General features: G+C 42.7%; 1 protein-coding gene across 1 annotated transcript in view; it reads right to left on the reverse strand.

Annotated features, from left to right (window-relative positions):
• The window catches only part of VOPP1 (VOPP1 WW domain binding protein), a 61211-nt gene extending 36262 nt beyond the window's left edge, over positions 1-24949 (reverse strand). The window contains exon 1 of the mRNA XM_062497798.1: positions 24899-24949. Within this exon, the coding sequence (XP_062353782.1) occupies positions 24899-24949 (51 nt within the window). The remainder of the gene's footprint in view (positions 1-24898) is intronic.
• Between the last annotated feature and the right edge of the window lie 351 nt (positions 24950-25300).

Here is a 25300-nt window from a genome sequence, read left to right on the forward strand (position 1 = left end):
ATACTGATAAGTTTGCTACTTCTTTTCTGGCCTCACATAAACAGAACTTAATTACTTAATTTAAGTATTAGGCTGTCAAATAATTTGTCCTCTTATTTTTTTTTAAGCTCTATCAAGTGACATTCTTAAATTTGTAGAATAATTTTGAAGAGACCTAGGAATTAAGAAGAGGGTTGGTGGTATGATACTATTTTCAACTCACAAGAAAACAAAAAGTGTACCCATGGTTCAAATTCTCAGAAGAATTTAGAGCTGTGACTGAAGATTACTGTGCTTGAATTTCATGTGCCATTCATTCAATAGCTCAGGTCTAAGGAACAGCATTAAATCACTCTTCATTTACATGACACAGAAAAAGACTCTAAGAATCAGATGTGCTTAAAACTACACTTCTCAAAAAAAAAAATATGACTAGCCATACATTAGCAAAACGTAGGAACACTAAAATGCACAAAGACCTATGTGAATCAGGCTGCATGCATTTGAACTGGAAAAGAACGGGCAAATCAGAGAAGCAACATGTCTCTAAAACTGCAGCACCCAAAATCCTTCTGGTTTTCCATGAGGAACATAGAAATCATCACAGGCATATGATTTATCAAAAAACCTCTATATTGATGAACAAACACAGTTACCATAGGCCCGCACCTGGAGCTCACCAGAAAAAAAAAAAAGCAACCAACCCACCCAGTAAGATCTCTAGCAGCTGAACTTTGATTTGTAGTATTTAATGTAAGACACACTCAAGCACTAGCTGCTAACAGCCCAGCGATGTAATACAATTGCTACAACACAGAACAAAGCATATAATACAGTTCCTTGACCACCAGTTTGAGTTCAGACAACCAAATTAATGTTCAAAAGGATCAAATTTGTTTATTTGCTGCCATACAGAAATGGATGAAAACAACATGGATATGAATCCTAACAATCTGCAGACAACTTTCAGTTCCCCCTGCATTTTGCCACTATGATCACAGTGGCACTAGTGCAAAATGCAGAGTAGAATGTGTTTTGACAATTTTCCATTAATCTCTGACTCTCCATATACATCCACAAGTGGTCAAATTTGCCTACCATTTCAAGGGCAGAGCACCATTAAGAGATCCCAGCACCCTGGAAGTCCCAGCTTCATCTTGTGGTCTGTATCTTGGAATGGGTGCCTTTGCCATCTCTCAGTCCAGCTGTGGCATTATAACCAATGTTTGTGATATACCATAAAGGCATCAGTGGTTCAGAAAATAAACAGGCACCAAGCATCAAACTGCACTCCCTCAACAACACAGGTTAAAAGACAGAAAAGAAGACCAACACCCCATCCTGACTCTCCTCAAACTCCCACACATATCCCCTACCTCAAACATAATGAAACTAATTCTTTCTCTCCTTTGTCTACAACAAAGTTTCATCGGCTATGCAACCAAGCCTCTTAAAAAAAAATCTACTCGGCTCGCTGGAAGAGGACCCAGAACAGATAGGCCGTGCTGTTGGGAACACCGCTGGAAGACACCACCACAGCAGTGGCAGGACAGCTATATGAAACAAAACTTAATCCTGCTACAAACCATGCAATAGAACTTCCATTATGTAATACAGCTCTAAAGAGCCAGTTGTGACGATCAGCAGCCTTTATGCTCATGCTGCAGAAGGGAGCTGAGCATGAGTTGGCTGCAGAAGCAGAACATGTATTCCAACTGTCTTCTGACAGCTGCACTTATCCACACTCCTTCAGGCTAAAATCTGTCCATCTCCTCCTACAGGTACACTCCAGCAAGTCTCTGAGCACTCAATTTTGGAAATTCAAGTAGAGGAGTTTCTCTCAGAGGAGGTGAGCACAGAATGATTTTCCCCTCAACCAGCCCCATTAAAAGCAGTGAAGCTTCAGGAGGCATGAGTCAATATGTGCTTTTGTGGTAGGTTTCATGCTCTTTAGCTCTCTGTGTCGAAAAGTCTGTTACTCCACCAATAACCCCTTACAGAATAAAGGCAACTAAAAGTCAGTAACACTACTGTAATCCAACTCATATTAATGAGCTATTTTACTACAGTTCCTTAAAAGCTTAGAAATTAAAATTAGCTGTATTTTAAAGTTCCATTTGAGCTCTTTTTCCATACTGGAGGTGAATCCCAAATTTTCAGACGATACTAGTAACCAATCTTTCCCCTATTTTAAAGTCCTTATTTCTGCTTTCCAAGAAGTGCTTGCAGCTAGAAATCACATGTACAGGGAGGGAAAACTACAATGAATAATCAGATGGAGCAGCTGCCTTTCAAGAAGGTTTTAAAAGGTTTGGGAGCCTTCAACTTGGAAAACAGATGCCTGGGTGATGAGGAAGAAAAAGGTTGAATGTGCAGCTGAACGAGGCCAAGTACAGAACTATTATTTGGCAAGCCCGCTAACAATAGTTTCAATTAGTGTCCCTTTTCCTAGCAGGAAATTCATTTAAGAAGTACTTTTTTTACACAGCACACAGACAAAATCTGAGATGTCTTGCCCCAGGAAACTGCAGAAGATGACAGATTCAAAAGGAACTAGACAAATCCTTGGAAGACAGATGCAAACCAGTAATTAAACCAAATAAAAAGGGAGCTACACCCTAGTATCTCTGATTCAAGTGGTCCATATGTTGGGGAGGCATGAAAGGAATGAACCTCACACAGTGGGCAGTCTTGTGGCCCTTCCTGGCACAGCACCTGCCACCATCCAATACAGAGTACAGACACAGACAGACACTTGTCTCACCCATCTGATTTCTTTCAGTGTTGCAGACACTCATATTTCTGAACATACAATTACCAAGAGCTCAATTAATAATGGTGTGAACAGAACAGTATTTTGGTCTGCAACTGATGGTGAACAAGGCAAAAGCTTTTATAAAGGCACAAGAAGAAACATCCTTACAAAGAATGACAACAGAATCCATTTTTTTAAGTCCTCAAAGAAATACTTGCATTTTTTTCATCAGAATAAATTCAGGACACTAAGGAGATTGAAAATCTTGATAATCTTGACGAAGTTTTTTGAAATAAAACCAGCATGGCAGCAATATATTTTTTTCCTATTTCATATTAAATAAATTAAATATTCATCATTTTGTATAATCACTACTCAATTGAGTTTTAACTACTATCACATATCTGGGAGCAAGCATGAAATATTAATTACCTAAAACCTACACAAGATGTATAAAACATTTCAGACGCATGATCTCTGACCCTACAGAGTTTAAGAAGCAAACCAACCAATCCATCTAAACACCTTCTCCAAATTCATACATGGAAAAGTTATGCAGTATTCAATACGCCATTAAATATTCAGACTTCCTCTGTATAGCTGCAGCCAAAGAATACAAATCCCATCATTCTGCAGATTTATGAAACCATAAACAAACACTGTCCTGGTTTGAAAGACAGGTGTTTGCTAAGGAAAGCAGAAGCTTCCCTTTGGACTGAAAAAAAAATGTGAATCTTCCGATTATTATAATTTTGGAATTAAGAGAGCTCTCAGGCAAAGATATGGGGGTAAGAATAACAGTTCTTTACTAGTATACCTAACAAGACAAACAAGAACAACAACAGCTATGAAATTACCCACAAACAGAACAGTAACTCAGTCCCAGTGTTTTTTGTCTGCAGGCACCTTTTCCCTGAGCTGCAGTTCCCAGTGCTGGGGGCGGGCGGGTCCCGCAGAGCCGCAGGAGGGCTGGGGGTGATGGCAGCGCTGTCCCAGGGGGAGAGAGAGATGGAGAGAGAGAGAGAGCCCTCCGCTCACAGTGTGGGTCCTGGTGCTCAGCAGAGTGCTGGATGGTGGTAGTTCACAGCGAGAAGACAGCAGGGCAGGGTCCGATGGTGGTTTCCCGACGCTGGGATGGCGGAGATGGAGGAGAGGCGGCGATCGTCCTTCTCGTCCGAACTCCGCGGGGGAAATGGGCCGAGGCCCAGCCTTCCGCTTCCTCTTCTGGCTGTTTGAATCTCGCGGGGTTTCCCTCTTCCCTCCCGTCCCCTCCCCCTTGTCACCAGGGCCCAGTCAACAGGTATCTTAGCATGACAATGGGGAAAATTCCACAGAGGGAAAAGGGAGAGAACCAACCCCCAACAAACACAAAGATCATCCTATGCCTGCAAGACACAGACCATCCAATTAAACACAAAGCCACAACAAGTAGGAAGAGCATCTCCTCTCACCCCTGCAAATGTCCCACTGAACTTTATGGCCTCAGAACTGGCTAGATGAGGATTTAGAGACGTGTTCCATTTTGACCAACACCTCCCAAAGAGGAACGTAACACATGGATGGGTCTGTATGGTAGCTTACTGAGGGTGATTTTTGTGAAAGTATTGTGATGAAATGTGCTGAGTTTGGCTGGGGTAGAGTTAATTTTCTTCACAGTAGCTAGTTTGGATTTGTGTTGGAAACAGTGTTGATAACACAGGGATGTTTCAGTTATTGCTGAGCTGTGCTTACACAGCCTCAAGGCCTTTTCTGCTTCTTGTACCACCATGTCAGCGAAGAAGACTGGGGGTACACTAAAAGTTGGGAAGACAGAGTCAGGACAGGTGCTCCTAACTGTCCAAAGGGATATTCCATATCATACAGCATCAAAACGAGCATATCAAGTTGGGGGAAGAAGGAAAGGGGGATGTTCAGAGTGATGACAGTTGTCTTCCCAAGTAACCACTACGTATGACGGAGCCCAGATTTCCTGGGGATGGCTAACACCTGCCAGCCCATGGGAAGTGGTGAATGTATTCCTCATTTTGCTCTGTTTGTGTGAACAACCTTTGGCTTAACTGCTTTTATCTCAAACCATGCTTTTTTTCTGCCTTCTACTACTCTGATTCCCTTCCTGGGCTGGCAGATGACCAGAGCATCACTGCTGTGCTGGACAGGATGGAATTCCAATGTGAACTCAAGTCAAAAGAACTGTCACCTGTGGATAAGTCCACACCAGAGCAGAACACTCCAGAGCACCCGTGGCTGCAGATAAGCCCATGCCAGAGCAGGTACTGTGGCCATGGTTATGTCTGTGCTGCAGCAGATGTACCTTTGAAGGGATTGTGGGCAATGAATAAAAGGCCATGCTGGAACATGCTTCTCCACACCACAGCAGGCATACCCCTGAAGAAACTGTGGCTCATAGATAAGGCTCCACTTGGACCAAGTACAACCCTAAGGAACTGTAGTCTGTGGATAAATCCAAGCCGCAGCAGGGTCAAGTTCATTGCATTATTAAACCCTAAGGTCTGGCCCAAAGAGACAAGGGGTGGAAATTGTAATGGAAATACCTTTAAGTTGCTGTAACCCAGGATTTGAGTTGCATGTTGTGGGAATTACTACAGCAGAAACCACCCAAACCAACAGAAGACAAGCCTTAAAGAAGCAGTGCAAGCACAGCAGTGACCTGACCTAAGCTGGTTGTGGTACCCAGTAATTCCACACAAGTAACTCCACACCATCTCTCATCTCTCCTGTCCTGAGTTCTCCCCATAAGAGATGGAACCCCTAAGTCATGGACTCAAGGACATAACCCCTAAATTAAAACAGTGTTCATTGACTAAGGGAATGATATCTACATATTATACCAAAGGATGTGGGCGAAGGGTGGTAGGTGTTAATGAGGATGTATTGGATAGTGTGGGACCTGAGCATGATGCAAATAGGATGGAATCAGCAGTACAGAATGTGCTGGTTTTAGCTGGGGTAGTGTTCACTTGATTCACAGTAGCTAGTATGGGGCTATGTTTGGGATTTGGGCTGAAAACAGTGTTGATAACATAGGGATATTTTAGTTATTGCTGAGCAGTGTTTGCACAGAGCCAAGGCCTTTTCTGTGCCTCACACTGCCTCACCAGGGAGGACACTGGGGGTGCAAAGGAAGCTGGGAGGGGACACAGCCAGGACAGCTGTCTGCAAGTGACCAAAGACATATTCCATACTATATGGTGTCAGGCTCAAAGTATCAGGTGTGGGAAGAAGGAGGAAGGGAAGATAATCAGAGTGATGGCATTTGTCTTCCCAAGTAATTTTTATGTGTGATGGAACCTTGGGATAGCTAAACACCCTTCTGCCCAGGAGAAACAGTGAATAAATTCCTTGCTTTGCTTTCCCTATTAAGCTGTCTTTATCTCAACCCAGGAGTTTACTTACCCTTCAGATTCTCTTCCCTATCCCACCAGGAGAAGGTGAGCAAGAACCTGTATGGTATTTAGTTGCCAGCTAGGGTTGAACCACAGCATGGAACATAAAATTTTTTGTGGCTTTCAGACAAATAAAAACCTCTGGAAAATATTTCTAATTTATAACATTTTCTGACAAACTTAGGCAAGCATCTGGAAAACCACGGTGTACCCATAATTTCTAGATAACATTGTGAGTGAACTTTGCTGGAGCTATAATTCATTTGAAGACGAATCTCTGATGAAAGACGCACGGATTTAAATAGGACTTGCTTATTTCTTGCAAAGTTATGTACCCAGGTTCCAGAATCAAGGTGCGAGAGGAAGAGGATAGCCAAGCTCTGGCAAATTATGGAGGAGAGTCTAACAAAATGCAATGGCAATGTCTGTGGCTCCTTAAGGTACAATGACAACTGTATCACACACCAAGCACTGCCTAAGGCTTTTCAGGCCAAGAGAAAAGTAGATGTGATCATGGGCATTAAACAAAAGAAAAAAGAATCCGAGAAGTTGATCCTTCTCAATATAGGGAATAAAATTGATACCCAGATCTTTTTACTTTAATAAAACAAGGTTTTATTAAAGGCATTAAATTCATTAGCTAAAAAAAAACCCTCCTCCTAACTATGAAACAGTATAGCCTGAAAGAGGACCCCCAGCCCATAGTTAGAGTGAGCATTGTTTGATGTGAGAACCAACATGTTGCAGGGCAAGAGATAATTCTGTGGTACTTGGTCATGACCCCTAGTACTCAGTAAAAGGATATCAGAGATCCTCACCTCTGATAATGGTAGGATCTGCTCAATTCAATCTATTGAAAACTATCTTTCCTATGGCTTTTAGCCCATGGCTTTAACCCACAGCTTCCAATACTAGCTATGAATAGAAGTTACAATTTCTTAAACTAAAAGAAGAGTGTGGGACAAAAATCACAAAGAAACGTGCCCATGCCTGACAACAGAGCCAACAGCAGAACCCCACTCTCCTAAGTGACACTGCCTTTAGCCATGAGGCCATACTTTTAAACTGCTTACTACAGAGTATAGCAGAGTATTGTAGATTGCACTGGATGGAAAAATATCCTCAAATATACAGTCATTAATGAGGAAACGGATTATTTCTGTCACAAGACACGCTTTAAAGAAGTAAGATTTTTTTTTTCCTAACAACAGTTAAAACTGGGTTCTTCTGCACCAAACAGAAAGTCATCCCCATCACCAGGATTCATTATTAACTTTGCCAACAGCTTTATCTGAGGGGCAGAGCTCTGAGGAGGTGGGGAGCTTGGGTTGTGTATCTACCCACAGATGTATTCCCTCCAGGTCAGGTTTGAGGCTTATTTGCAAGGCACACATGTAGGCAGCTTGTTTCAAGCCTGCCTGATAGCAGAACAGAGAATTCTTAGGGGACATTGTAAAATCCAGCACTATTTATGCGCATAAAATTGTGATCACAGGCTCAAGATGCAGGGTTTCCTCCAAGCTTAAATCCACAGTGAATTCCACAATTCCACAAGAAACCCAGAGTGCCAATTCTACACATTGGTACAAGGAACAGTAGGATTGATACTGCTGATATGCATGTTTTTATATGAAGATTCTTACCTCTCTTCTCCTGGTGGTTTCACTGCCTAGAACACTTGGATGGTCTCTCTTACCAAAAGAGGTGGCAAGTGTTAAATAAATCCTAATTTACCAGCTCTGTCACCAGCCACAGAAACATAAAATTGGAAAATTGGACTATCCAGAAAAAAAAAATGTAAATCATTGGATTAATTAAAAATATTCAGGAAAAAAAAATCAAACAAAGCAAATGAGAGCAGCAGACTAAGTCTAAGCAGACTTAGACAGGAATGTATAAACTCACCATTTAATGTGGCAAACATCCAGCTCCATGGACACCTCATCAGGCCATATAAATAAAAATTGAAATAAGTATCCAAGACAGCCTTAAGATGTTCATTAAAGGAAAAGGTAACAGCACCAAAAATAGCCTCAGCATAAATTCCCTAACCTCAACTCTATCAGGCAGGAAGGAGCTGAGGAAGCTACCATGACCTGGCACAGCAGCGTCAGGAATTCAAACAGCCCTGCAAAAAATCAGGTGCTTAGAAAAGACACTACCAATATTCTCAGCCTAAATGTTATACGGATCTGTTTTAGAAGAGTCTATAAGGTTGGAAAAGGTATACTAGGCACTGCCCTCTCTGCATCCTCCACTGTACCACTTTCCCATCTCCCTAATTACTGGAGAGGAATGGTGATTATTTAAAATATATCTCTCCAGTATTGCCACAGTCCTTGCCTGGATGTGCAACATTCAGGACATTGCCATGAGATGTTCTCAATACAAAAAGGAGGGAAGATAGATTTTAATGAGCTATTTATTAAATATAAATATTTCATGTCATCATATGAATTAAATATGTAGCAGCAGGTAAATTCCAGATAGTGCCAGCTTGATATGAAACTTTAAGAGAAATCTGAGAAACCCTCTCATATTAGGGAGCTGGGCACATAACCGTATTTTTCATATCTTGAAACTGTGCTTCCTGCATTCCTAAAGCAAAAACAAAACAGAAGTGTTCCTTTGGGGTTTTTGTATATCTGTTAGGTGTCTGAAAGGACACATCTTCAGAACAGAGAGGTATAAGGGGAAGGGTGCAGTAGCAATTGAGTCCAGATCCACGCAATCCAGCTAATGTGCTCTGCCAGAATATAACAAGTCTGTTTTCCTATCTCCCACTCAGAAGGACTCAAGCCTCTCTTGCTCTCCTGGAAGTGAAAAGAATTTAATTTCAGGCAATTGAAGGAGACAGAACCTCAAACTTTTGTGCTGGCAGTGTTTCTTTTCAACATTAACGCATATATTTATGCACTATATGCATTTGCATGAAATGCATAAATATAGGTGCAAAGACCTATTTTCACCAGCATCCCATCTCTATCAGCAGATAGTAGCAAAATTTTTGGAACATTGTGTAAAAAAGCAGCAAGGATAGAATTATCTCTTTCTCCAACACACACAAGCGGATTCCTCAAACTCCTCATGTAAGCACTTCCCAAGACAAGGCCATGGTGGTTTATTGCAACCAGTAGACCTAATGTCTCACCTTTTTCTGTCTTTCAAAAGTCCCTGAAAGAAACTTTCTTTCTATGTTCAGTCTCTGAAGGGGTATAATTGGAATAAATGCTGCAAACACAGGTCTCTCTCTTCAAAGAGTATCTAAACCACTGAACAATGGTAAAACTTTCCACCTAGTTTAGTACATGTTTCCTTTATAAGTGGAAAAGAGGGATAATACAAACAACTGACATAAAACAATTCTAGTATACCCCATCTAGGGAGGAACTGTTTCAAGGACTCATCCAGAGGACACAAAGGAGACAAAACTGGCCTCCCATGCCCTGGGTGAATGCCAAGCTTTTCAGAGAAGTCCCACTCTCATAACACATTGTAAACCTGGACTTTCAATTCCCTCGCTTTTGGAAGTGCTTAAACAAAAACAGCCTTTGAAAATTTGAAACTGTTTTGATCTGTTATTTCTATTTTGACCTAATCTACTTAGTGGCATTGACTAAAGTTTGCAAAATATTGACTGTCTTAGGACTGTATATTCAATGAATAATTAAAACCCAAAGGAAAAAAAAAACAAAAAAACCAAAAAAAACAAAACAACAAAGAACCTCACACAAGCATTAATTCCTGTGGTATTTCAGAGCACAGGAGTATGAAGACAGCAATAAGTTAAACAGATTTAGTCAGCTATCCAAAGAGGTGAGATGCAGGTGGACACTTCCATTAATTCATATAATTCATATTCTACACAAATAAATACTGGCACCACTAAAAGACTGAGGTTAATAAGATCATCAGAAAGTCATTAAGTCTAGAATACAATCCCAATACAAGTATAGTTGAGTGGTAAATGCGCAAATGCATAAATCAAAAGACCAAGGGTAAGAATCTGGAAGTATTTATTGATCACAGATTCGCTACTAACAGGACACACTGAACAAATAGTTGTGTCATAACTGTAACAACTGCATTACAGTTTGACAATTCCCATGGAAAAGAGTCTAATCCAGGAAATTTTCCTCCAGACCACTCACGTGCCTGTAGAGATTCATACCATTGACAATATGCCTTGCTTGGAACTTCCAAAAAAATGCCCATGTTTATAACTTCATGAAAAAGAAGGGCTTATTGTGAAGTGTTTATAGCAAAGTCAAAGTGGTTTTCTTATACTTCACTGGAGTAGGAAACCAGGAATCAGAAAGTTTAAGTTTCTAATTCTTCTACAAACACCCTGCACAACATTTTCAATACTTTCTGCCCACTTAGCCATCTGTACAAGGCTACATATCTGGACTGGATGTGACTGGAACATGCTATGACATATTTAATATTGCTTAAGTACTATGAAATCCTTCTGTGAGAGACTGCAGACAAGCATACTTTTTTCATTACAATCAACTGCAAAATTCTGGTTTCCCATAAAAATATAAGTGCTGGCAAGAACTTCTGAAGCGTAACAGTATAAATTGTTCTTTATTTGATTACTTATGTTTGAATAAAGCATAAAGAAATACCATAAATGTACAAATAGATTTAATCTAATTTGGAAGATGGATAGTTGGAGAAGCTGTTACCATGAATACAGAACGTATATTCAAGTCTAGGACATTATTAAGAAAGAATTTCTCCTCCAGAACAATATAAAGCACTGAAAGAGAAAAGAACAGTGATTTTTTTTCAGCAGCTGAAGAGCCAGGTATTAAAGCCAGGAGCATGATGTAGTTTTGCCACCTCCAGCCCACATTCTAGGAACAAGTATCCAAGTGTGAGCACCTCTGTCCCTGCAGGTGCTGGCAGAGCAGGCAGGCAGGAGCTGTACCCAGCCCAGCAGAAGGATGTCAGCCCTGCCAGCTGTCATCATCATACTGGTGCCACAGGCACAAAAATGGCACATCCCTGCCATTGAATGGCTGTAAAAACACCTGTCAGGCTGAGAGAGAGTCAGGTCCAGACACATCTGGCAAGCCTGCACAGACATGAGATCAATCCCCTTGGAAGAGTCATTTGTTCCTGCAAATGGCTTCAGAGTCGGACCTCACTCCTTCCTGAAGACCTGGGTGTTTATAACCCTCACACAGGAGGCAGTCACCTTCAGGGGGATGTCCAGGGAGTCACCAGCAGGGCTGAGGTAACACTTGCAAATACTGACATTGAGATTACAACTGCCATCCCTACCACAGCAAAAAAAGCTGCCAGGCTTTCTCTAGACAGTATCAGGAAACCCAGTACTAATTGTCTCTTCACAATCTTGCTTCGCATCATGTCTAAATGTTCTTGCTTGAAGGAAAGACTTTTTACAATAGGCTCCTGCTTTCAAACTTCTTGGGGTTTTTTTTTGGTTTTTGGGGACTTTTTAAAGCTTGCTGCAGGAACATTTCAAAAGAGAACTTCTTAAAGTTATTAATTTGGCTCCATCAGGCACTTCCAGACAGCAGGATATTTGCAGACATTGCTCATTTATTTCCTCCACTGGACTTGCTTTTGGAAATCTTTTTAACTGAATCTATTTAACTGAACTTAAGCCTTCATAAGAAATTTAATATCTTTGCAGTCTGTTTTCTTCAAAGGAAACAGATGACCAATTAGGATTGGAGATCAAGCTCCAATCCAAACCATAAAACATGGAGCCCATTCTGCTCCTTCCTACCAGTGAGAGTTTTGGTATCACATACAATACAATTGGTATGCTCCAAATAAGCCCCAGGGTTTCTGTCACAGACTAGTAACCCACATGGACAAAGCTTGCATCTGGAGGTTTCAGAACAAGGACGGTAACATACTAAAGTCAATCAGATTATACATGCTGCATATGACACTGGCAAGGCAGGCAAAAGTAAAGCAAAATCTTGTATGGTGTCTCTCCACCAAATGTAAAAATTGCCTTCATACCTTTTCATACCATACTCACACACCTTGAACTGTCTTATCCACATGAAACTAAGAACTAATGTTTTTCTTTGATCCTAGGCAGTTTACATACATACCTTTCATCAAAATTGATACAAATGAGATACCATTTCAGTTTCACTGGTTTTAAAAAGTAAACATAGTACATGAATTTTGGCTTCCTTCTCTTCTCACTACTTCACTCTTGCCTATCAGTCCAAATAGGATAATTTTTAATGTATCTGTACAGATGCAAACTAAACAGTTTCCACATTACAGAAGTTCCCATAACAGCTCTACACATCCTTACATGCTTTTGCACAAAAACTCTCAACTTTAGTCATATCTGTTTCCAGATGTATAATTTGAGACTGAAAAATTAAGTCCATTAAGCATCTGAGAATTTACATGGCATCAAAATAATTTCATATTATCCATGGTCTGTGCCTGCCCTTGCCCTCTACAGTTCATAGGGTGCTGCACATGCAGTCTCCTCTGCCTACTTTCCATCTATATTATGCAACAACCATATGTGTATTAAAAACATTCCCCTAATATTCTTTTGCCCTGACAGCAACAGCAGCATATTCCAGGGTTGATACCCTAGTAAAAGGAGAAGGCGTCTGTACACAAGGCAGCCAACTGCAACAAGTAATCACCCATTCTGCATAGGGAATTTTTCGGTGAAGCTGCAAGCTGAACTCTAAAATCTCTAGTCTAACATACAAAAAAAGAGAAAAAACATGCTGGGGAACAGATATTCAGGTAAAAGGGACAGGGTGGAAATCTCTAATTCTTTCAAGGGAACAGAATTTAAATTGTTTTGTTTTTTTTTCATCTGCATACAACACCTAACTGCAATACATGGAAAATTGATTTATAAGGCACTTTTAAAGGCAGATGGTGCAGCTTTTCCTTCTGCAAGTAGGGAAAAGTAAAGAAATTAGGGGAGAGGGAAAACCCACATGCGAAGTGGCTATGCCAGGGCTGAATCATAGATCGAACTGAAGAAAGCCTAGAATATAAAATAAAAGAGGAAAGCAAAGAAAAAAAAATAAAAAGAGAACAGGGATGCAGCAGCCAGGGAAGTGGAAACTATTGCAAATCATGAAATCAATAACGCAGAAAAGAGAGAAGAAAGCCATCCTAAGCCAAGAAGGATGGAACAACAGTCCAGAGCAAGGCTGGGAGGAGGAGGAAGAAACCAGGTCAGACCCGTAGGTGGAGAGATTATGTGGCAGCTTGAAGATAAGGTTAAAGAGCTTGAGCTTCAGGCAGCAAGAGATGAGGAGCTGATAAAGCAATTCAAGGTAGAGAAGATATAGCTGTAGCAATAAGAAAAGGTGGCAAACTGTACCTTCAGGACAGTGAATGGGAAGGCAAATTAAAACCACACAAAAGAAAAATTAAAAATAACCCCAAACCCACAACAAAAAGCCAGCAGCCACCCAGACTCCAGAAACCCAACTGAAAACTGCAGGAACATTTACAGAGCCAGGACTGATGTTCCCAAATGAACTACTGGTGCTCAGAGAGTTTCTTTTGCTCCCTTCCTCCCCTGCCACAGCCTTTCTTCCAGCTTCCTGCCTTCTCCCAAGCTATCCCAAGCTCACCCCTGCACAGCTTTCTCAGGACTAAGAGTCCACAAGGAACAACACCCATCTCCTCCACAGTTTCTCCCTTTACTTCAGTTAGCATCAGAGAGTTCTCGCTGGCTTTCTGATTTTTTTTTTTTGAGTCACCTTCCCTTCTGCAAGAGAGGAATAAACCCATGAACAGAGATGCAAGTAAGAGTGGGGCTGAAGCACACATGGTCTTCTCAATTGTCTCAAAGCAGGCAAGGAGACTTCCTGCTCCTCATCAGGTTTCTGGAAATTTTCCAGCACCTCCTAGATACTTCTCAGGGTGAGGTAGGGGGAAGAGATACTGGCAACTTCACCATGAAAAACAGACAGTTCTGGGAAGGAGAGAAAGCAAAAATGGCCCCAATTCATGGAGAAGCAACATGTGTTCCCTCCTCCATCATCTGTTCTGCCTATGTATTGCACATCCTCATAAGGATGATACAGGCAGGTGGCACAGGCTTGTCAAGAGCAGTTGGATACCTTCATTGCACCTGTGCATCAGGTCACACCACAGTGTGGGGCAGGGAGAACAGCAGCTGATGTGTTTCACCACAGCAGCACAGGAGCAGCAGAGGTACAAAATCTCTGCAAGCATACACACAGCAGGCACAAGGATTTCACCCTGTGCCAGCACCCACTTTTTCCAGCACTTCATCACTGTGGATGGCTATCACAGAAATAAATGCATATTCACAAGCTATTCTTAGCGTTCACCAGAGAGGCGATTACCAAATTACCCAGTTACATAATCTCTTTTATATAATCACTACGATGCTTTCCTCCTTATGCAACATGGACAGTGACTGTGGCCGGCTGAAGTAGCTGCTTTCCCAAGGAGAGCTGCACTGGCAGCTCTGTGGGTGGATGTGCTGCACAGTGCAGGTGCACAGAGGAGTAACAGCAAGAGCTGCTTCAAGGCAACCAAACTTTTCAGTGTGTGTTCCTTCAGCCCAGGGAAGACACCACTGTCCCTGCCCCCAGAGCTCCAGAAGCTGCACAGAGTGAAGGTCACCTGCATCTCAAGCTGGTTGAGACAGCAAAACCAAAGACACCCAGCACCCTCCAGGCAGCCTGTCCCAGCACTCACTGGCAGAAAGTGGGATGTCTCCATTGACTTTTAATGGCCTTTGGACAGAGCCCAGGATTGGGGATTTAATAAAAATAGGAAGTCAAGATTACTACAGAATTAAAACAAGCTTAATTCAAATCTCCCTGGCTTTGCGCCACATCTGTGCCCATGGTTTTTGTCCACAGGGAAAACCAGGTGAAGCTGCAACCTAAATGTGTTCCCACAGGATGCCTTGTGACACGCATACATGCACACAGACAGTGTGGGTCAGCATAGCCATGCCAGGAGGTTTCACCAGCCAGGTTTTGGGCATATTCCAATGTGTCTCCTACAACATTTTGATGGAATCCCATCCAATGCCTTCTAGGAACACTGCAGATACCCTGTATGTGACAATTGTCTGGATAGGTATAGTGGGAGCAAACTTGCTAATATGCACCCTGGGCTTTAAGGAGTCAGCATCAGGAGTATTACCCAGAGCACACAGAAACACAAATCTTAGACCTGGATTTCAGGAAACAGAAGCTCTAAAATCTGCAGATCACCTGCAGATCCTGAAACACTTTTATATCACCATGCTTCAAGTTCAGCACTAAGTTCAGCTGGTTGCATGGTGTTGGCTTTATGCAAACTGCCTTAGGTTTTCCTCAACATTATACAACTTGTAGTATCTGGCTATTATTAGGCACTTATGCCTCCCCTGCTCCCCAGCTTCCCTAGAAATACAGGTCATCCTAAGAAATACACAGGCAAACACAGCCTTAGCGTAGCACTATAACATACTTTATGCAGGACGCATGCACACAAGTTTAGGAACAGAGACCACTATCGTTTCAGACACAGAAGAAAAAATGAAGCAGCCTAATGTTATCTTACACTATCTCAAACTACAGGATGATGCAGTTTTGAAGTTTTAACCCAATCCCATATGCTATTAGCGTTTCTGTATCACAGCCAGGAGATGTGAATTGCTTCGGTCAAGAAGCAGTTCAGAGCAGAACTGGGGTTCCTGACACAAATCCCCACTGCATATGGTGGGGCCCATCATGACAGCATTGCCTGATAGCTCAGGATCGGCAGGTATCCTCTGCACCATTGCTGCTCAAAACATTGAAAACCATAGTTATCATTAATGATATATGTTTGGGATAGGAAAGACAGCACTCAAGATAGGAGCATCTGATGTCAACTTGAAAAAGGAAAACAGATTGTGAAAAAGTAGATTTAAAATTGCTTACTCACCCATCCTCCCCCCCCCTTTCTTTTTTTTAAGCCAGACAATTGTCTGACCATTTGAAAGCAACATGTTCAGAGATCATGTGTCCTCTCCTTTGGACTGAGATTCTGCCAAACTTAATGGCACTTGAACAAATGAAGGTGAACTTTTATACTCACTGCCCTTCCTGTAATAGGTTAAACTCCTGGCTCCAATTGCAGCAGGGAAATAAGGCCCTTAGCTGGGAGCTCACACTATAAGAGAGCCAGCAGTGAATTCCTGGATCTCACTTACACCAGTATTGAGAGAATTATCTGTAGCAATGAGCAATGTATTTTTCCCCCTGAGGAGCAGAAATGAAAGAAAACACTTCCTTGACTCATCTTTGCCTGGTTTTTGCATCAAAAGCTGAAGCACTTACAGTCACCCACCAACCAGACTGAGGAGTGCCTGCTTCCTCATTTACAGATATCATGAGGAAAGCAGAAAAGAATTCACTTAAATTAACAGATTTTCTATCCACTTTAGTGAAGAGATTTTAAAAAATTGGGAGAAACAAAACACTGAGCAACACCTGAGCAATTCCCCAGGTGCAGACCCTTACACTTCTGTCATATCACCATGTCTAAACAGAGCTGCACAGCTGGATATCAATCTCCTGTGCTGACACTAAAGGGACTGTGCCAGAACTAGCAAGGTATGAACACCTGGCCTCTTCTGATTAGACAAGGAGCATTGCCTGTCCAGAAAGGGAGAAATACAGACTCTGACCACAACACACGGAATTTTGTGGTACCTACAGCCATCAGATCAGACATGCATGCAGAAGGACACAACTGTGCCAGCCAAAAAAACCCCAAGTGTTAAGCAACTCAAAAGAAGCCCATCTTTGCTACTAGAGTAACTGATTTTATTTTTCTTTGCTAGTATGTTCCCTGACAGAACTTCGTATTTATTGACAACCAAACCCTCTGGATCACAGGCATACTACCTGCTTTTAACCCCACAGAAGCACAAGCCTGTCACTCTAACTATACTGCTGGCAAGACAAAGCTAAGCAGAATAGGTCTACAAAAGCATCATGCTCTCTTGGGTGTTAGTGCCACTGACTGAGGCCCAAAAAGATGAACATGCACAGCAAAATGCTCTTCTCACATCAAGTATAACACGTGCTACCCATCGTCTTCAGTCTGCTGTCAGTGAGATCCCTGCCACCTTCCTACATGCTCATGTTCCTCTCATTTTAATTTCATGTCAGGGTTCTCCACTCCTTCATACTCCCAGGGAAGATCCAAACAGACTGGAATGCATGTAACTAGAAAGGCATAAGAAAACATTAAATGCAATTACCTTAGAAAAGACAAACCTTTAGAAGTATTGGCTGCATTCCTGGAGTCCACAGCCCTCACATCTTATTCCAGTAGCACAAGCCCTGGGAAGGAAGGATCCATCCTCAAAACTAGTGCCAGCTCTTTAGTTGCCTGACACCTATTAATGTCAGAGGTGGGAGACCAAGCCAGCTGGCATAGCACCTTTCCTACTCCAGCTGGAAACAGTGAGCTGCTTACAGCAGGCTCGTGTGCAGCCAGGACTGAAGTCTAGGTACAATCCCATCACCCTGCTTCATCATCCTTCACAAACAGACACTTTCCACTGCCTCTGAACTTTGAAACTAAGGCCCAGATCACTGCACAGTCACTTTCAATGAAAGGCCAAGGTTTCGGGGATTTTTTAGACCTCTGAATAAGAGAGGTAGAGTGATGGGTGCAGCAGAGGAGTGCTGTGTTTGTAGTTACCCTTGGCTGGACTCGAGGACAACAGTCCCTCCCATGCTGAAACTGATACTGAACCTTCCCCAGAAGTACAGTCTCCATCCATGACCCTCTCCTGCCTCACAGATGGGAAAGGCTGGGGAGGCCATTAGCTCCTGGTTGAGCACTTCTGCTCTGAGAGACACTTGGCAGGTGATTTGGGAAAATGATAAGGCTAACTTTTCCAGAATAGTATCTAATGGCATCTTTCAGGCAAAGGGAAAAAAAATCAGACTTGGCTAGTTTCCCCTTCTAGGAAAGCACAGAAAAGGTCTCCATGATTGCCTTCCACTCCAGTACAAATGTAGCATCATCTAGGGACACAGTTTAGTGGTGGATGTGGCTGTGTTAACTTTACCATTGGACTCAATGACCTTAAAGATCCTTTCCAACCAAAATGATTTTATTATTCCTATTAGGAGATATTTGATGTATTGAAACAAGAAGTGTGCTACCAAAATGAGCAGTCCTCCTCCAAGCCATAAATTCTCTCTCCTCCCTTGCAGCAAGTTTCATCATGCTATACCACGGCACAAACCTCTGCTAAACCAATGGAAAATTATTCCCCCTCACTTTTTTCCCCAGACCCTTTTTTGTGGCTTAGTAATTCACAGCACCAGTGGGTTGATATGATCCCTTCATGGTCCCAGGGTCACTAGAGCTGTGGGAGATGGCAAAACCAGGGATTAGAGACCACCCTTGCCAGCAATAACTCACCTTCATAGTGTGAGATACGGATAAGAAACCACTTCTTGCTAGATGCTTTCCTTTAAAAAAATCTATCAGACTGAAAGCTGAGTCACTGAGAAAGAAGGAAGAAATTTGTAGTTGAGCTATTTAAAACACAGGTGTAGCTAACACCTATTTAGCACAAAGTTGAAGACACACTTCTGAAGAAAGACATTTTTAACTCAGCAGTGATAACTCTTCCATTTAATATGTGAGAAACCTGTCAAGATACATGGTTCTCAAAAAGGAAAAAAAGAAAAAAGCATTCAACAAACCCAGATTCTCCTCACATGCCCTTCTGAAATACCAGGCCTGGCATTTCATCCTATATATTACTATTCTGATATGAGGAAAGTGATTAATACCCACTATTTAAGACCTTAGCTTTCCCTTGCTTGAAACTGCTATTTAATGTCCAAGATCCCAAGCTGTGTCGCCAGACAGACCTAAGATTCATTTTCCAAAGACACTATTCAAGCAAACAAACAAAAAAACTTTTATAAAGGTTTTGCCTCTTGCTAGTCCAAAGAGAGCTTATATTTACCATAACAAATTAACAGGATTTCAACAAAACCTTCAGCAGAACAACTCAGCTGCATTGCTGAGGATACAAAGCAACAGTGTTGTCAAAAATTAGACACAAAAAGTAAAATGCACTAGCTCTATGTAATGTTTATTCATACGGATTTTACTTTATATAACAAGAAATTTGAAGTAAATTGGTAGCCATCTTGCCCCAACAAGAGATGCTTTTAAATATTTAAAATATTTTTTAATTTTAAATTCTGCAGCATAAGCTTAAGCATTAATCTGTTCCTGCCTGTAAACTCAGCCTACACTGATGACCAGAGCAAGCCTCTATATGGGCATACTCATTGCAGTTTTTCTAAGCCTCTTCTTAGTGGAGAAAACCAAAATGAATTTGTATTAAACCAAAGAGTTTCAATTGACCTATTTTTAAAACTGATTTTAGCTAAAGCTGTTTTAAAAGAGCAACCCTTGAACTCTAAAGGCTTCCTTTGGCCGAGTTTAACCTTCCAGCCACCTGCATTAGATGAGTGGAAAGTACCAAGAGGAAAGAGAGTCAGACAACTTCCCTTTTGTGAAAAAAGCATAATGGAAAGTGTTAAATATTTCTGACTACCATAAGAAAATACAAACAGATTTTACAGATGCTTCTTCTAATTTAAACAAAAAAAACCCCAAACCAACCAAGCCCAAAAAACCCATTTGCACCTTCTCTCAGAGGATGCAAATGGCCACCCATTCCCTACCCACAATCAACACGAATCTGTCTCCTCCTCAACAGGAGCAAAGTGAGAAAGCCTGTGAGCTCAGTCCTCCCGTCTAGAAATCACAGCCCATCCCGCTGCTGTCAAGAGGCAGGGAAGGCTTGCCAGCACCAGTTGGATCTCCAAACTATAAATTGTAAGAAAGCTCTTTCCTGCCCTCACTCAGCAATGCAATAGATGCTTTGCAATCAGCTGCAGGTGGGCAAGGAAAAAAACCCACCAGAAATTGTTTCAGCTGATAAATCCATTATGTAACCAAAACTAAAATCAGGAGAGGATTAGTGAACACATCTACACTAAGAACACTAGCAGAATTTTTGGGATGAACTTTTCCCCCTTATTCCCCCCAGCCCCCACTTCAAGAACAGGAGTTAAACCACCAACAGGGCAGCATCTGTATTCCACAGAGGGGGACATCACAGAGACAACAACACTGATGTGCATGCACATTTCCACATTCAAGGGTACATACACTCTCACAGTACTTTATTTATATAAAGTACTGATACATATAAACATATCCACTAATGGATAAAAGAAACACCAGGAATTGGGAGGGCAGGGGAGGATGGAGTGGTTCCCATAATCCTCACAAATTTTTGAACTCCACCTGTGCCTACCATTATTAAAATATGTAGGTTTTTTCTTTAAGACTGGTGGGTTTCCTCACCTTAACATTCTTGTTTGTACAAGGATTAAAAAAAAAAAAAAAACAACAAAGAAACCAAAACAAAACCCACAACAATCAAAGAATAACCACAAACAAACCTTTTCTGGAAGGACAGAATTTTTTTGTTACTCTGATTTGATAAAATCTCTCCTGTTGAAGTCCATTTAGAAAAACAATACTAAAAAACTCAACACAGCAGTCAACCAACTGAGGAGCACCAGCCAACTTTGCTTTTACTTAAACAAATCTTGTGTGACAGACTGTCGGGAGTATTTCCATTTTCTTTCAAGATAACACATTTTGCTGTTCCTATGACATGTCCATTTTCTTGTTCTTTTTTAAAAAAAGGACTTGACTCTTGTGCAGTATCTTTCATTGGAAAAATTTACAAGAGGACTACACTGATCACTTTTTTCAACCATCCAATTATCAGTGTTTCTATCAGCATCCAAATTATAATTCTCAGTAATGAGAAAGTCAATGTGTAGAAATACCAACACTAGTACTTCAAGAAGTGAGGTTCTCAATTTTTTATACATGGAAAGCTTTGTAGAGGAATCCTCACAACACCTACAGTGACTATTGCAGGCCTTGCTCAACTAAGAAGCTTAAATATTATATATATATATATATATAAATATTATATATATTAAATATTTAGCTTAAAACCTAAATATTCAGACACTTGTGTTAGCACCTAGATTCTCCTGGATACAACATATGGGCCAATCAAGAAGTTTAGGCTTCTAAATTTGTTTAACAGTTTTGAAAGTTGAGGCTACCCAGCAAGCTTCTCTGCAGCAGTGACAATAAAACACCTTTATTACCACTGCAGCACAGACAGGGTCCTCTAAGATCTCCATTCAGCTTCCCCATCCTTGAGCTGAGCTTCAGCTACTGAACTCCCCTTCATCTAGCACTTCTACAGCTTGTGGGAGAGAAAACAAGCACTCAGTCTGAGAAGGAAGACCCACAAAGACACTGGTACCATCATCCAGGCTGAAAATAAGCTTCCTTCATTGGGGGGGGAGGAAGCCTGTTTAGTTTTACTTTTTTCCCCATTCCAAGGATATCACTATTCATTAAAATCACATTCAAGCTCAGACAACCAAAGCCCTTGGGATCATTGATAAAAGACAAGCAGAAAATCTTGATATATATGCCCCAAACAGTCACCACTTCAAGGACCTCTTCAAATCATTCCATAAGAGCCAACTGAGACAAAATACAGTCCTGCTGACAGAACCACAAGCCAAGCTAGCAAGCAAGACTACTGGTTATTTTTGAGTGCAGAAATTATATACCCCAGTATTCTGAGTATACCAGACATCCAGGCTCCTGGCAAAAAAGGGCATTTCAAGCAACTGCAGTTAATAATACCCTGCTATCTCCAACTAGCCAAATTAATTTGAAAAAGACAGATAAAGATTTAACAGTCTTCATTTCTTCCTGCAAGAACCAAAATTACCTGTCAAATTGTCTGCCTCATTTTACCTTACTTGTTAAACTGTTCAACTGCAATTAAGTCCTGAGCAAAACACATGGCATCTTTGGCTTTTATCCCCTAATAACAAGGTCTTCTCAGAGCAGAGCTTCCTGGGTCCTGGGGCTGGAGATTTTTCTTCCACCATGATCTTCATGGCTGCAGTGAAAAAACCCTCGTCACACAAGAAAACTCAAAATTCATTCCCCTCTCCCACCATCACAGTGCTCCATTTCTACAATTAGTGCATCTCAAGCTTGTCTAGAACAAGGACTGGCATTTCAGCATCAAGGGCCAGCAATTTCTTATATGTAAATCCTGCTTCGATGGTGATGCCTTTAGTAACCTTCATGAAACCACCAGCCAGCACTTGGAAGCTCCTTCCCCTGCCCCTCAGCCCCTCTTCTGCATCTTTCTGCCCTTACATCAGGAACAGCAAACCATCACTTCCTTGTGGGAAAATGCCACAGACAGCTACTGACTGGGCTTCAGCCTGAAAGCCACAAACACACACACTGCCCACACCCAAACTCACACCCACCATTGAACTTGATGTATACTTGATTGTGAACGAGCTCATTCCTTCCACCAATATAACCATAAATAGTGGTTTTGCAATACACAAATATTTTACAAGTATTTGGGGTAATCTAACCAAGGAAAACTTAGTTAGAATCAGTAAACTACTGCATAGTGCTCTGATGGACTAAATGGGTTCCTCCCCACAGTACCTGGGTAACAGTCAGAGCCCTTCCCAAAATGATCCATGAAAACCATATTTCTTAGCTCATGCTCTGTTCAACAATAACTAAGACCAAGTCGCAAACAGGTTTAAAATAATTGCAGCAATGTTATTTCAGATAATATCTAGCACAGAACTTTGTGCAGAAGATCGCAGAAGTTTCATGTACCATAAACCTTCAAAACAACCAGATGTCTCCGATTAAGTTATTTAAACCCCCAGCACTCTGTTTTTGGGCCTGCAGAATACAGCCTAATTTACATAGCATCTCATTTTAATAGGCAACATAAGAATTTTCAAGAAAGAAAAAAAAACCCACAAAAACAGATGGCAAAACAAACATTCTAGATTAAAAGAAAAGAAAAAGGGGGGGGGGAATCCCCCACAATTAAAACCGGTACAAAAGCTTAAATAACAGCAACACTGGCTAGATCCAGTGATGATTTATGCAAATTACTTTTCTCAGGCACGAATTATCTTTTTTCAGCAGAATCCACATTAAGAGAGCAGAGACATCTAATAAAAGAGATCCTGCAGGGGCAAAACCTTTCATAGTCTCAGATGAACACAATCCCTCGGGGAAATGCTGGTGTTTGTTTCATTTAATCGACATTTTGCTATTCCTGCTTTCTGAAGAGCTGCTGCGGAGTCAAGAGCAATTGAGGACTACGATTAGGGCCAGGTTTACAGCCAGGGTAAGGAGATGCAAATCAATTAACTTGTAAAGAGTTGCACTTATTTATATTAAGCGATGAATTTGATCTGAGTGTTTTAATGGGATGATGCTGGATGCCAGAGTGGGCAACACACCAGAAATCATTCATCCACGTAGGTGGCATAAACATGTAGTAAACATCATTTTCATGAATTATATCCATTACCAAAAGCAGTAATTACACAGCCAGCGCTTGGTTTCCATGTATGGGTTTGGTGGCGTGCCGTTTAAAAAAACAAAAAAAAAAATCATTTTCGGTCTAAACTGCTCCATCACAGCGGCGACACAGCTTTGTCACCCCTCTTGACACTTTCAGCTACATTGCCTCTGGGCTTTATAAATGTAGAGATGTGCCTAAGACAAGCCCACGGGTGTTTCCGAAGTCACCCCGGCACGCTGCCACCGCACGTGTCCCGGCGGTGGCTCCAGCACGCTGGCAAAGGGAGCTGCACACACACACGGCAGAGCGCTCCCACGGGTCTGTCCCAGCGGCGCTAGGAATGCCCCCCGGCCCGCCCCCAGCCCCGCCAAGGTTAAACCACAGACCAAGAGACAGCTCGCCTCCAGAAAACACCTACCCATCCGCCCGCTGAAAAAAAAAAAAAAAAAAAAAAAAAAAAACCCAAAAGCTTTCCCAGCCCCCTGATCCAGTGTCATCCCAGCCCATGGAAGGGAGGTTGAAACCAGACTATCTTTAAGGCGTCTTCCAATCCAAACTACTCTCATATTCTGGAATTGCGTGGCACAAATCCCCCCTCAATTAATGAAAGCTCCTAATTCACCGTTCTGTTGTTGTAAGTACGAAAGCTGCGCTATCCCGGCTTCCCCAGAAGTTTAACCACTCTGGTCGGTGCCGCCACGGTTCCTCGTGAGCTGATGATGCCCCACCTCTACCTATCTCGCAATGGACACTTTAACCCCTTAAAATGAAAATAAGAGATGCACCTTCCGTTTAACCCTGTCTGTACAAGCGCAGGTTTTGCGTCCCCTCGACAGTCTGCCAATCTGCTGGGAATAGGCAGCTTCCAGCAGCTTGTGCCCCTGCGTACAGGTCCCGCGTTACTCTGCTCCATCACACCGCGGATAATCTTCCTCTGCTCCAGCAGTAAGACCCTGGACACCGCGAACGCCCGTGACCATCGCACCCGCAGCCGCGCCGGGTCTCGCCCAGCCCGGCTCCGCAGCTCTCCCGCACCCCTGACCGCGCACTGCCTGTGCAGCCAAGCCCATTCCGGCAAAGGCATTAACCCCAAAATAAATCACCTCCCGCGCACGCCGCCCGGCTGGGTGCGGGCTGCAGCTCCTCTCCGCCGGCCGCGCAGCTCCGGGTCGCGACCGATGGCGGACCCCGCGGGGTGAACCCGGGGCGGCCGTAGGGCAGCGCTCCCCCCACGGCCCACCTCACCTCCCACAGCAGCGAGAGCAGCAGCGCGACCCCAGGGTGGAAGCGCTTCATCTCTTCTCCTCCTGCTCTTCCTCCTCCTCCTCCCGCGGCGGCAGCGGGCTCGCCCCTCCGCCTCAGGCGCGCACTGGCGCTGCCAGCCGCGCCATCCCCGACGGCGGGGGAGCTCCGGGCGGCAGCCGCACAGCTGGGCTCACAGGCAGCCCGGGGAGGCGGCGGCGAGTAGCCCGCACCGGGGGCAGAGGGATGAGGCGGGGTAGAGCGGCGGCGGGGCGGGGAGGGAGGCGGGGAAGCCCCGCAGCAGGGCGGGGACGGGCTGACCCGCCGATCCCCTCAGCGGCAGCGCCGGCGGCCGGAGCCGAGCGAAGCAGGGCCGGGGCGGGCGGCACAAAGAGGCCGCGCAGC

Source organism: Cinclus cinclus, chromosome 1, assembly GCF_963662255.1.
Source record: "Cinclus cinclus chromosome 1, bCinCin1.1, whole genome shotgun sequence".
Classification (NCBI taxonomy): domain Eukaryota; kingdom Metazoa; phylum Chordata; class Aves; order Passeriformes; family Cinclidae; genus Cinclus; species Cinclus cinclus.